The following is a 13,236-nucleotide window of genomic DNA, read 5'->3' on the forward strand; positions in this document are numbered from 1 at the left end:
ATGCAAGAAGCAGCAGAATTGCCTCCTTTATGGCTGCATTTTTTTTCACTGGTGTGTTCTTAGGTCAGGTTAAGTCAACTGCCTCGTTTTTAACTGAAATTAATTAGAAAGTGTTCACATAATGAGCATTTTTGGTGGATAGGTATAGAAGCTGATTTTTGTTAGAAAGGTGGTGATTAGTGTTTGTGAGTCCTTTCATTGACCCAGTGAGGAACTGAGGTGGGATACCTGCAGGTGCTCTGCCTTTTATATGCCTATCTCAAATAATTTTGTAAATGTGGTGTAATAGTATAACTACTGCAATTGTTATATTGTTTCAGAGTCAAAGGAATAAACAGTGCTATATAGTTTGAGATGTCAAAGTGAAAAGTACTAAAATACTGTGCCTGTTTTGCAGGAGTATAGTTCTAGAAAGCCTGGACGAAAAAGATTGAATCAGTTTCATATGCTGCCAGTGCAAGACTACTGTTTGCATGTTTTCATTAAAGGTAAGGTACTTGTCAAAGAGCAAAAATGTGTTTGTGAAATTGATACGTTAATATAGATGAAGTTCAGCATGAATGTAATTGAAGATTCAAGCTAAGTCATCAATGGAAAATTTGGATTTGGATCGTAATCCAGCATAGTTTAGCATAGTTTAGGCTTTTCAGGTTAGACCAGCGGTTCTCATTTTGTCATGGTTTAAGCATGAGCTTGTATATGTGAACAGTTTTATTTTTTTAATTACTATAGCTGGACATACTTAGTGGAAAAAAGGTTCTAAGAAAACAATAAAAAACCTGCTGAATTTTCCTGCAATGGGCTTATTTTGAAGTGGGAAGGAAGTGAACTGACATGGATAACATATGAACCTACTATATCTCCTTGATGTGGATATTAAAGGAACCTTGAAAATAGTTTATGGGGAAGTTGTTGGAGGCTTCTAATTTTAAATTCTTAACAGGAAATCATTAAGCTGTAGAGGAGCCAACACAACAGACTGCTCTAAAACAAGAGCTAAACGCAGAGCATTCACGTGAAGTTGTCAGATCTTTTTTTAATGCTGGTATCTTTTTTTCTTTCATGTTTGCTGCAACCCAGATAAATACATTTTCATTTTTGTATTCTTCATATACATCAGTTCAGAAGTCACATTCTGGATGAAATGTTAAAGCAATGCCATTATGATCATATCTCAGGGAATATGAAGAAACTGAGATGATACTCCATCACACCCAGAGGGTGTTAACTCCTTGTATGGTCGGGTCCTGCACTCCTTCATTGGCTAGGGAAAAACCTTTAAAAATGTGGATGCTGTTCAGTTTGATTTTCTTCTTTTACATGAGTTTCTTATGCTTTATCTGAGACTATTGCTGAGATGACCTACACATTTCACATAGGCTATGCAAGAGACATAAGAGGTATGATAACCTTTGGCCACTATCGGCTTGGCTCATTGAAGCTTATTCAGGGGCTGGAGGAAGGAGAAGGATTATTATGTGGCTGTAAGCAGTAAGACATGAAGGTTAGTCACCAAAGCCAGCTGAGGTGCTTTACAAATGCAGAAGGCTTTAAGCACGTAGGTTTGCCAAAGCCAGGTGGGCAGTGCTGCTTTCTGCTGTTCTGTGATGAATAGGTTTGTGCCCAGGTTATGGGCTTTTTGTGTATCTGAGCTATTGATAATTTTGTATTTTTCATCTGTCAGACAAAATTAATCATGGCTTTTACAAAATATAACTTTGTGTAACTTTATTTAAAGCTTGCTACTAGAAAAGAGAGGGCAGGATGCTGGCCACCCAGCACTGGCTTGTGATGTGGAATTAAGATGAACGTACCTGTGTCAGTTCTTTTTATTGTCTGATGCAGCTGAGGGAAAGGAGTAGTGCTGTGAAAAATGTTAGCATCTGTGTGAGCCTCCTTTCCTGCCACTCCTGCTGAGAAGGTAGACTCATTTATTCACTTGGCTGAGTGTAGACCTAGAAAATGTTTAATTGGAGATTCACAGGGGGTGTCAGTTGAGGAACAATGTAGTGCATTAGTGCACATGCCTTTCTCTTGGTTCTTCTGTCTCTGCTACAATGTACCTGTCCGTTCTGCAGTATTTGAGCTCCAGGCACCTGACCTCATGCATCTTGTTCCCCTTTGTATGTTTCTTTTTCTTCTTTTTTGCTTTTCAGTTTTTGAGCCTGTGGATAGCTAATCCTCAAAGATACCCTAGTGAGATCGCCGATGGTTATATCTAACAGACTACTTGATGCGTTAGCAAACATTAGAAAGTAAGTAATTCATGGAAGTCATGACACTTTTCTTCTGATGTCAGCTAACCTAACAGATTCATCGGGGTTTAAACTACAGCTGCTTAATCTGTTTTGGCTAAAGATAGAGTCATTGTTTTTTTTCAAAATGTAACTAATTTAATTTAGCTTAAGCCTATTTGAGAATTTTTTTAAAATACAGTTAAAAGAAAAACTAAAAACTTTTCATCCACAAAATAAATCGTGGCCTTTAATTTTTAAAATGGTTTGAATTAGTTGAACCAGACCAAGCAATAATAATGCCTGTACAGCCACTCTGAAATGGATTTATTTCAATAACTGTTAGTCAAAATGAGAAAAAGCTATCATCAAGTAAATATCGGATTGTATTTGGTTCAGAAACATTTTACATTAAATGTTTGTAACTCATATATTAAAAAAGCTTTTAATTTTGATGAGCCACTTAGCCTAACTTCAGAATCTTCTGTCTCTGAAATAGCTGGGGGACCATGGGCAGTTTCTGCTTAGCATTTGGTTCCTTTAAGTATAAAACAAAGAAAAGCATTCCCCGTTTTTATATATGAGTGAGAGGTGCATGAAAAAATGCCAAATTGCCCTTCAGTTATTGCCTATTACTTATGTTCTGGAGTGTGGAAACTGCAGTGGTGCTCTCCATCAAACTTCACCTTTATTACAAGTTTTTCGCCCTGCATCTTCAACTTTTATATACATGTTCCTATTTCTGCAAGCGTCTGGTTTAGTTGAATTGACGTTTCTTGTGAGCTAAAGGACTTCAGGAGATAATTAGGAAATATGGTTTTAGTTGCTGGAGGATATGCTGGTTGTGTGCCCTGTAAATCTTGAAGCACTCTTGTTTTCCAATGGCGGTTTTGGGAATGTAGTTGTTGCATGCAAAAACATCTTTAATGCTTTGTAATTTAATTACATTTGTGACTGTAGGTATGATTTATATATGGTGCTGTTGTCTTGACTGTAAAAGTCAGTATTGACAGAAATGAGGCACTTTATTCCACTTGAAAAGGCAAAGCAATACTTGGATATGAAAAGAAGAGACAGAAATACCTTGGCATTTGAAGAGGAATTTCTTCCATCATAAGTAATTATTTTTTTTCCCCTTTGCTTCCTGAACTTCTTTACAAATACTAGACTACCTAGAACATGTTTACGTAAAGCACAGGGGTAGGAGTCAATCTCTTTGTTTCTGTTCCTGGAGTAGCCTATGATTTTCCACTCCAGATTGTTTTGGAGAGCATTACCAATGTTGAATGATACTAATCCTTACATAACACCTCTGGCTACATTTATTCGGCTAGGAAAGAGGGATATTGGACTTCTCGGAAGTGATAAACTTTAGTTGTCCCTATGATGACGTAGACCTGACAATATTATTTTGTCTTTCTTTTTGTCAATAGTTTCAAGTCAGTTGCCTTGTTTTCTGGCTACTTTGTATTAAAATAATTGAAGGAAAATCTATTAACCCCTTTTTATGTGCGCTGTGGTGCGGATGGCAGTGGATCTGCTGCAGGCCTGGCAATTGATGCGCTGTGCTTTTATGTTAATTAAAAGGGAAATAGGGATATGTTGTGGTGTTTTGGATTGTATAAAGCTCAAATTAGTCTTTGTCTCCTGTACGCACCTTTTAAAGTATACATTTTATTGTATATGTGGAAAATGTCTAAAATACTCTGTTATGAGACTTAACGGACAGACTTTTAAAGCAGGATTTCTCAATTCTGTGTTTGGCTGATGATCTGATGGTACAAACACCTGTAAAATAGGCAGGGATAGTTATTTGATTGGATTAGCGTGGATTAATTCATTAATGTTTGTAACAGATTTTCAAATCCCTAGGTGTTCTAGAAATTCAAAGCTTTTTTGATGTATTTCTTATTTTCAAATACTGTTGACTTTAATGTGGTTAATGGAAGGAAATCCAAAGTACTTGCAGTACTTAAGCCAAACAATTATCTCCATTTTACTGACAGTACAAGTATTTTTGCAAAACTCAGTAATGGTTTTAGCTGTTTTAAGCTTGCAGAGGGAAGGGGCTCTGGGAGTTGAAAGTGGTAGCAGATTGCAAATAAAGCAATGTCTAGAACTGCAGGTATAAAAATGAAATGCACACACCCCTCCAGTACACAGGGAATGTCTTTAAAAGTCTTATGGGCGTAAGCGTAAACACTGCATCAGCACGACCCGCAGGATGCGTAATTCCAGGGAAATCACCGATAGGAATCCTTATTGTCCAAGCGGGGAAGCAGGGCTTTCAGGCCAGGAGCAGGGAAAGACAGGGGGACACACCTTGGAGTAACGCGCTGGGATTCCTGGAGCAACGTGGGGAGTCCCGTGCTTCGAATTAGTAGCTAGCGCCCTACTTGGAGCTAGTGAAGTGTGCACGTAGCCTTTAAGCAGAGCGCCCGTAGTGGGGCCGCCCGTAGTGGGGCCGCCCGTAGTGGGGCCGCCCGTAGTGGGGCCGCCCGTAGTGGGGCCGCCCGTAGTGGGGCCGCCCGTAGTGGGGCCGCCCGTAGTGGGGCCGCCCGTAGTGGGGCCGCCCGTAGTGGGGCCGCCGCACGCCCCGGCTCGGCCCCTGCGGCTGGCGCTGCCTGCGTGCCCGCCGGCCGGCGCCAGGGGGCGCCGCGGTGGCGGCGGACGCGCCCGGCCGCCCCTTCCGCCGCGGCGGGGGGCCTGGCGAGGCGGGGGCGCGGCAGGGGGCGCTGCGGCGCGGAACGCGGAGCGCCCGCCGTTCCGGCGGCGATTGTCGGAGGCGGGCGGCGCGGCGCCGCGGACATGCCCGAGCGGGGCCGCCGACATCAACAATAGTCCGCGGCGGCGGGCGGGGAGCCATCGCGGGCGGGGAGCGGCGGGCGCCGCCGCGCCGAGCCTCCCGCCCCCCCCCATGGAGGGGCTGTACTCGCTGGGGGTGAGCGTGTACTCCGACCAGGGCGGCAGGAAATACATGGAGGACGTGACCCAGATCGTGGTGGAGCCCGAGCCGCCGGCCGAGGCGGAGCGCGGCCCCCCGCACAAAGGCGGAGCGGCGCCCGGAGGCCCGCGCGCCGCCGAGCCCCTCGCCGAGAGCGGCCGGCGGAGGGGAGGGAGCCCGCGGGCGCCGGAGGAGGGAGCGCTGCCGCTCGGCCCCGGCCCCGGCCGGCGCCCGCGCCGCTCCGTGGCCTTCTTCGCCGTGTGCGACGGGCACGGCGGCCGGGAGGCGGCCCAGTTCGCCCGGGAGAACCTGTGGGGCTTCATCAAGAAGCAGAAGGGCTTCGGCTCGGCGGAGCCGGCCGAGGTGTGCGCGGCCCTGCGCAAGGGCTTCATCGCTTGCCACCGGGCCATGTGGAAAAAGCTGCGTAAGTTACAGGCGATTGGCGCCTTCCAGCCGCCCCCGCTCCGCCGGGCCCCTGTCCCCTCCCGCCTCGGTCCCCGCCGGCGGAGCAGGTAACGCTGCCGGCCCGCGGCCTTTCCGCCCGGCCGCCGCGCCTGGCCGTGCCTCTCCCTTGGGTTCCTCTTCTCCTTTCTGCTGGGCCCTGCGGTGAGAACTAAGGGGACAGCAAATCCCCCTGCCTACCCCCGACATCACCCGAGAGGCCGGTCGCTCCCTTTCCCCGTGGGCTGGTATCCCCCGAGCGTGGGACGTCCCGTTTTTAGCCGCCTTTTTCTCCCCCCGCCCGGCCCCCCCGCACTATTGTGAGTTGCGTGCTTGAAAGCCTCCCTCCATCTCTGCCTAGGAGCAGGGCACCCGTGCTGCTGGTAGCATCGCTGCCGTCTGTGTGCAGGGCATGGGGAGGAGAGGAAAAAGCGGGATGTGACTTGAGGTGTTGAATCGAGTAATTCGGTAAAACAAGGAAAACTGGAGAGCAAACTGTGGGAGAAGAGGTAGAATCATAGGGTGGATAGAATCATGAGGACACATTGTAGGGCGATTGGGCTATGTAGCTGAAGATGGTGTGATTATAGAGCTGCAGTTTGTTTTTAGGGTGTTACAAGTCGCATCTCCAAATTCGATTTATTGGGAGGTCTTCATCTTGTTGCCTTGGGGAATTGCATGGAACTCCCCCTTAGATTTCCCTTGTCCAGAGTATCATGAAAAGGGAAAAAAAAAAAAAAAGAAGTAATTTTAGCAAACTTAAATGGGCTGGGACAGTGTGTTTTCCCTAACTGTGCCTTGATTCCAACTGTTTCTGTCGAGTTCTGATGGAAGGATTCTCAATGTGGCTGTTTCATAAAGGGTAATAGTTCACTCCTTTTATTGTTTGAGTATCGGGGAGTATGCAGTGTACCTGACAAAACAGAAAACACTCAGTGTCCTGAAGATTATATAGATTGTTTGCTTAACTGCAGTAAGATAGGAGCTGTGGTCCTAAACAGGTAAGGGTGAAGGAGCGGAGAGTGACAAGACAGGTGACAGTAACCATTCTTGCACTCTTCCTTCTCCCTAACATCTAGTGAGACTGCAGAATTGAGTTTCTGAAGGGAATTTTTTTTTTTTCTTGGTAGGGTGAAGGTTATGGCTTAGAGCATGGTGGTTGTTTATCTATAATGTGTAGAGTGTGTGTGTATTGTGTATGCATTTATGTATTCAAAAGCCCCAGAAAGAGAAAATATAAGAAAACTGAACAGCATATGAAGACAGGTGGGCGGGAGTGGAACACAGTAAAATTGGATCAAAAACATAGACAGCAATACTGACAGTTGGGCTTGAGAGGCACACAGAAAAAGCAAGAATTGCACTTAGAGCACCGTGGGGTGATTCATGGGGGGGGAATTATAGTGTGAAAACAGTTTCATTTTTCTTTTTCCTTTTTCTTGAATAGCAAAATAGTGAAGTTGTGGAAATGTCAGAGACTTGAAAAGATACAGGGGAAGGAATAGCAAGGTTGAGGGCACACTGATATCAGAGGCTGTGAAATTTAGAAGCACCAGAACTTGACCACAACCTTGATGCTGGGGAATGAGTGGTGAGTGGCACATGACCTCCTGGGCTGCAGGCTTGCATGATAAGGAGAAAGATGTGTGAATAGGGAAAGACTGTATGGGGGAGAAAGATAAGGAGTTTAGTTTTCTAGTTGTAGTGTCCTCGATCTGTTGTTTGTCACTGTAACTATGCGCAGATACAAAATGGAGAGAGGTGGAGTGAAGTGACAGCATGCAGGAAATACTATTTTAGTAATGAGTGTTTAGCAAATAGTACTTGGGTTGTGGAACCAATTTAAATTGGTGTGAGAAACATCATCACTCTGGCTATGAGCATTCGATGACAGTTTTAGGTAGGCTATATACGTAGCATGTTTGGTCTTACCGATTTCTGCTGCATGTGCATAACAGCTAGAGTTTTATGGGACAAAAGCATTACTATGTCTAGCTGTAACTTCTCCTCCTATGTTACAGAATCCCGGTGCAAATCTTACTTATAGTAAATAATTTTCCACATCATCATATGTAGAGCAGATCTTTAACTGTGTATTGGTGATGCTATGGATGTGAAAGGGAGACTGGGTATTTTGGTATCTTGAAATGGGGGTGGTAGAATGGTTTGGATTTTTGGTGTAAAGGATGGAGTCTTTATTGCTTCCAGTTGATGGCCACTGGAAAAGAAGCTCATACTCAGCAATTCTGTTAGTTCTTGGAAGCTGTGGGGTCATGCCAGTGGCCATCTCCTGTGACAGACAGGAAACATATTGATGATGAGAGTACCAGAAAAATTAAAACAGAAAAGTACCCCTTTGTCATTGCTGATAATTTTTGAGTTAATTATATAGTAATAAAATTACTCTGGAAATTACTCTTTAGCATACAGATAAAAGTTCTTATTGAAGCCTGTTTCTACAACTGGCAGTGATAGGAAAGGTGTTTACAAGAAGCATACTCAGGAGGTCCCAGATTTTGATGTGACTTTACTGAGGATTGCATAGGTTTACATTTCTTTGGTAATTCAGTATTTGTATAGCAAGAGATTGTTTTTAAATGTTGTATTTGGCTTGATACTATTAAAAACATTTTTTAGCATTACTAGTTACATTTAGAAAGAGTTGCATACTTCTGCTTTGGTTCTAACTCTTCCCATTAAATTTAATTGAAGCAATAAAAGTCAAATAATATTTTCATCTCTTGTGTAATAACAAGTTTTTTTGTAATTTTCACTGTGAAGTCATAATTTCAGGATTATTCTTAGAAATGTTTAAGAGTTTGTGGATGTATTCTTATCTGAAAAGGACCTAGACAACTTGAGGCAATGCAGATTTTCAGGATAATGTAAAATTTTTATGGTCTATTGCTGTATTAAAAGTTTATACAGCATTTATTTTTTGAAAGTTTAATAAGAATTTTAGAATCAAAGTAATTTGAAATGAGGTATTGTAGTTTGACTTAATGTATATAAAAACAGTGAAACAAAAATGAAATATATTCTTTAGCAATCTTTTATTCCCAGAATAATCCTGAATCATTCTCAAAAATAAACAGGAGCAGAACTTCCACAAACGCATTTTGGAGCAGTCTGGTTGTTTCAGATCACACGCCAACCATCAGAAGTGAAGTTGCTTTTTAGGCTGTGGCAGAGTACTTTTTTTTCTGTTACAGATGTGGTATCCAGGTGTAGGATTCATGTTTTGGTGTAACAGATACACTGTTTGGGATGGGTTGTTTTAAACCAAGTCCTACCTCTCTCTCCCTCCACCAGAACGGTGAAAAAACTAAGAAGTAATTTTCAGAAAGCCAAGAAGCTTTCCAGTCCTGGAAAGCTGCATGGATTTGTCTCTTGAAACTGTCTACTGTTGCAAGGAAGAAACTAGATCATAAATTTGATAGCCTCAGATAGCTTGAACACTTAACATGCAGTCTTTTTTTCTTTTTTTTTTTTTTTTTTTCTTGGAAGAGTGGGAGGTGCATCTGTTAAACTGGAGAATGTGGTATTTTGTGGGCAGGTATTGTGAGAGTCTGTAACAGGCCATGTTGTTTGTTAGTACCCTGCTAGACACAGATGTGGCCTTACCTCCTACTCTCCATTCGCGTCAGCTGGTTCAGCGCGTGCCCTGCACTGTTCCATAAACAGTGTGATTTTCAGATCTAAGGGCCCCTAGCTGTGGTGGAGTCGTGTCCTTCCTGGGATATATTAATGTTCCTGGTACATAGCTTAATTCATGACAATAAATACAGAATTGGAGATACAGGCCCACAAGGAAACTTTGACTAACTTTGTTTTCCCAGAGAGCTCCCTAGAGGTATTTCTCTGTTGCTAAGTTGTAGAAGTGGTATGGCATCCATGGACATTTCAGGTATATCTTTGAAGTGTGAATTGTTGTGATTTCAGGATTTCTCTTAATCTGTCAGGTTGTTGTGGTGTGAAAAATGGGCAATAATTTGCTCTGAGCTTACTGAAGTAAAGTTCTAAACTCAAAAGTGGATGGCATTTAATATTGTTACTTTGAAGAGATGTTACTAATGCCGGTTGTGTGCTTCAGAAAAAGCTTGTGTTTCTGTTGGAGCTGGTGTGGCCAGGTAGGGAAAGAAGTGTCGTGTGTATTATTTAAATAAGAATGGCAACTGGACCCGATGTTTCTCCAAAAGGAAGAGTTCCATGCGCTGTTACTCTTAACAGTTAACTAGTGTATATTCTCAGTTAATTTGTTAGAGGAGAAAATGCCTTTTGATCATACCTGATCATTTGGACTATTGTAGTACCTTAAAAAAGAAAAAAAAAAAAGGCCTGTATTTCTTTTATAAGTCAAAGTAATATTTTGTCTTGTATCTAAATACAAGAAAAAGAACAAGGTAACAAGAATAGGCTTTCAAAATACCATTTGGCGAGTTTTGCTGGGTCATGGTAGTATGTAGGAAAAGAATTCAGCAAGGAAGAAAACTTTCTTCATGATAGTGTCCTGCATATGTTTGTTTTTAGGGGTTCCATATAGTTTGCACTGAAATGTTTTTTATTTTTTCAAGTGAATAAAGGGAAAGAAAAGATGCAACCAAGTCAAATTTCATGAAGCAAAACACTTTATACTGCCTGTCCTAGCCAGCCGGTGACAATTTCCATTGGCTGGCTGATGTGCCAGCTACAAAACCGGTTGAGTTTGCAAACTCAGAGTTACAAAACTGAGTGAAGGGTAGTGCTTTTCAAGTAGAGGGAAAAATTGTTTTAGAAAGATGTCCTGTTGCTTAAGTTACAAGATGGATAAAAACATGCTCCTGATGTGTGGAGAAGTCAGGTAAGTGACTTTGATTTTAATACTTGAGCTCAGAAGAAAACTCAGAAGTTTTGATGCTTTTGTTAATTTCTGATGAGAGACAATCTCTAAAGAAAGGAATATGCTATGCTATATATAATACTTATCTCTAAACAGGAGCAAGGCATAAACTAAAATCTGTTGATGATAGGCAGATCTAATTTCTGGTTCTGTTGGAGCCTAAAATCTGAGGCTGCTCTATCATTCTTTTTCTCAGAAGTGGGTGATTTCACTCTCTGTGCTCTTCATTCCCGTAAAGACTGATTTGACTCTAATATATTTTATTGCTGTTGAGGGGTTGTTACACTGACAGAAACTCATTAGTTGGAGCTTGTTTTCTGTTAAGTGCATGGTTGAAGTCCTCATTACCACTTGGCTTCCTCCCTCATTTGCTTTCCATTTGGAATGTGTTAGATTTAATATCCACAGTTAAAATTGCCAGACAAAGTACTTCCAATAAGCTGATTGAATGTTTGTGTTCTTGAAATAAAGCTACTCCTAGGGAGAAAGTGTATTTTAGTATTTAGAATACAAAGCTAGAACTCTGTGTTAGAACTTAAATGTTTAAATTATGCTGGATATCTTGGTAGCTAACACTGAGGAAATGCAGCTTTTATCATCAGACTGTTTATATAATTCTGCTTCTCCTTCAGCACATCTTCCATGTCTTCTCTTTCATGCCTCAGGCACCTGAACATCGTTCAGTGGCACTAGAATTTACTAAGTTGCTAATCTTTTGCTTCTGCTTAAAACTTTTGAAGTTTAAAATACCTATTTTCACAGAGGGGAAGGCCTAATAGTGTGTTGTGTTTTTTCTTGTGTGTTTGTTGTGCCATAGGAAAATAAATAATATAGTACTTTGGCAGTCTGGCTTGGGTATTTCCTGCAAACAGAACGTGTATCACAGTGAAATTTTTATACTGTACTGTGTGAGCGTGACTTGTGAAGTGCAGAAGATAGAATGTGACAAGGAGATGAGTCTCCCTTCTGAGTTTGTCTGAAGATGTGAGTGGGTGCAGTGAAGAAGAAACATGAGGTTGCTGTTGACAGTTGAAATCAACCAGTAACTGGGAACTTGAATTCTGTTTTCGGAGGGTACTGAAGTAGGGAGGAGGACTGGTATGGCTAACCTTTCTTAATTGGCATGTTGCCTCAATTATTTTGAGGAGTTTTGGAAGAAGATGAACTTGGGTGTGTAGACACAAAAATAGAAAAGGCATGAAAGAGAAATTTGGGTTGGACATAAATGGGGAGAGTAGTGTAACAGGAAATTAACACAAGTATTTTGAGGCAAAGCAGTTGAGAAAGAGGATTTCCCTAGCCATGCGTAGTTCATGCTAGTATAGGTATTTCGTTGTTCTGAATTCAAGGGATATCTTCTGCAGAAGATTCAGTGCTGGGTTATGGATAGCACACTTAAATAGTCTGCATTATTTATTCTTCCAAAAGGAAATGTGAATAAAGCAGTTGAGATGTTATTCAACTTAAAAAGTTGTTCGGTGTACAAAAGTAAAATAGTGTTTTCTTGCCTTCCGAGGGGGTCTGGAATGTCCAGACAACCTGATTGCCAGTCAAATGTCCAGACAAAATGACCTAATTTATGACATTTCTACCTCTTTAGACAAGGAAGTGAACAGTAGATCTTAATGAAACGCTTGATCGATCCTGTTCAACACTCTAGGAGCACATCTTCCCCCATATTCTTCTAATGATGCTTGGAATATTAAACTGGAGGAGACAGTTTTTTGAATCCTATCTCAGTGCTTTGATACTGGCTTTATATATGTGTGTCAATTTAAGCTGTAGCTAGAGGAGTGATGTTATGAAAGTGGGGGGGACCTGAGGGCACTGGTTTGCCTGGCCATGCTATAGTTACGTACACTCTGTGTTGTAACGTTACGCAAGCCTCTGTGACACACCCTTTATCTTGATCTTCAAAACATTACCAGTTCCACAGAATTAAAAACAAAGGTATTTTTATTTGCCTTTTTTCCTCATTGCAGCAGAGTGGCCGAAGACCATGACAGGTCTCCCAAGCACGTCGGGAACTACTGCCAGCGTGGTAATTATCCGCGGGTCAAAGATGTATGTTGCTCACGTTGGCGATTCAGGAGTGGTGCTGGGAGTCCAGGATGACCCCAAAGACGACTTTGTGAGAGCTGTGGAGGTGACGCAGGACCACAAGCCAGAACTTCCCAAAGAAAGGGAGCGAATTGAAGGCCTTGGGGGCAGGTAACTGTGCTTTTTACTTCAGGTTTGATCTCTGGGTGCTATTTGTGTCTTTCTGACTGAACTAGGCTTAAGCTTGCTTGGGGGGGAGGGGGGGGAAGAGGCAAGCAAGCTGGTGAATCTCGTAGTCTATTTATATTCCTTCCCTACCTATTTTTTTTTCTGGCTTGTTGGGTAATAAGGTATAGCGATCCATTGTTACACTGTTGTGCTTTTTGCTAGTGGTTTATGGTATAAACAAAATTTTAATTTCCTGGTGGATTCCCATGCAGCTGAGGTGTGGTTACAATTCTAAATGTTCACTGAAAACTTTGAAAGTGGAGATACTGATATTTGAAAAAACTTGCCTTTCCATATAGATAATGATAGGAGCTCTGGAATATCTGTTTTGTCAAATGGTGAAAACACAGCAGTTTTGACACAAAATACTCTATAATTTCTCATGCATTCTGCATTGTTCCGGAGGTGACAATGGCAGCTGTTGAGTAGGCTCTTCAAAGCTTCTGTTTAAGGAACATTAAAAAAAAATC

At 42.2% G+C, this 13,236-nt stretch overlaps 1 protein-coding gene across 1 annotated transcript in view; it reads left to right on the plus strand.

Annotated features, from left to right (window-relative positions):
* The first annotated feature begins 4,946 nt into the window (after positions 1-4,946).
* The window catches only part of PPM1D (protein phosphatase, Mg2+/Mn2+ dependent 1D), a 28,488-nt gene continuing 20,198 nt past the window's right edge, over positions 4,947-13,236 (plus strand). The window contains exons 1-2 of the mRNA XM_075517697.1: positions 4,947-5,602; positions 12,481-12,709. Coding sequence (XP_075373812.1) covers positions 5,152-5,602; positions 12,481-12,709 — 680 coding nt within the window. The 5' untranslated portion in view covers positions 4,947-5,151. The remainder of the gene's footprint in view (positions 5,603-12,480; positions 12,710-13,236) is intronic.

The sequence above is a fragment of the Mycteria americana genome, chromosome 15 (genome assembly GCF_035582795.1).
Source record: "Mycteria americana isolate JAX WOST 10 ecotype Jacksonville Zoo and Gardens chromosome 15, USCA_MyAme_1.0, whole genome shotgun sequence".
Classification (NCBI taxonomy): Eukaryota; Metazoa; Chordata; class Aves; order Ciconiiformes; family Ciconiidae; genus Mycteria; species Mycteria americana.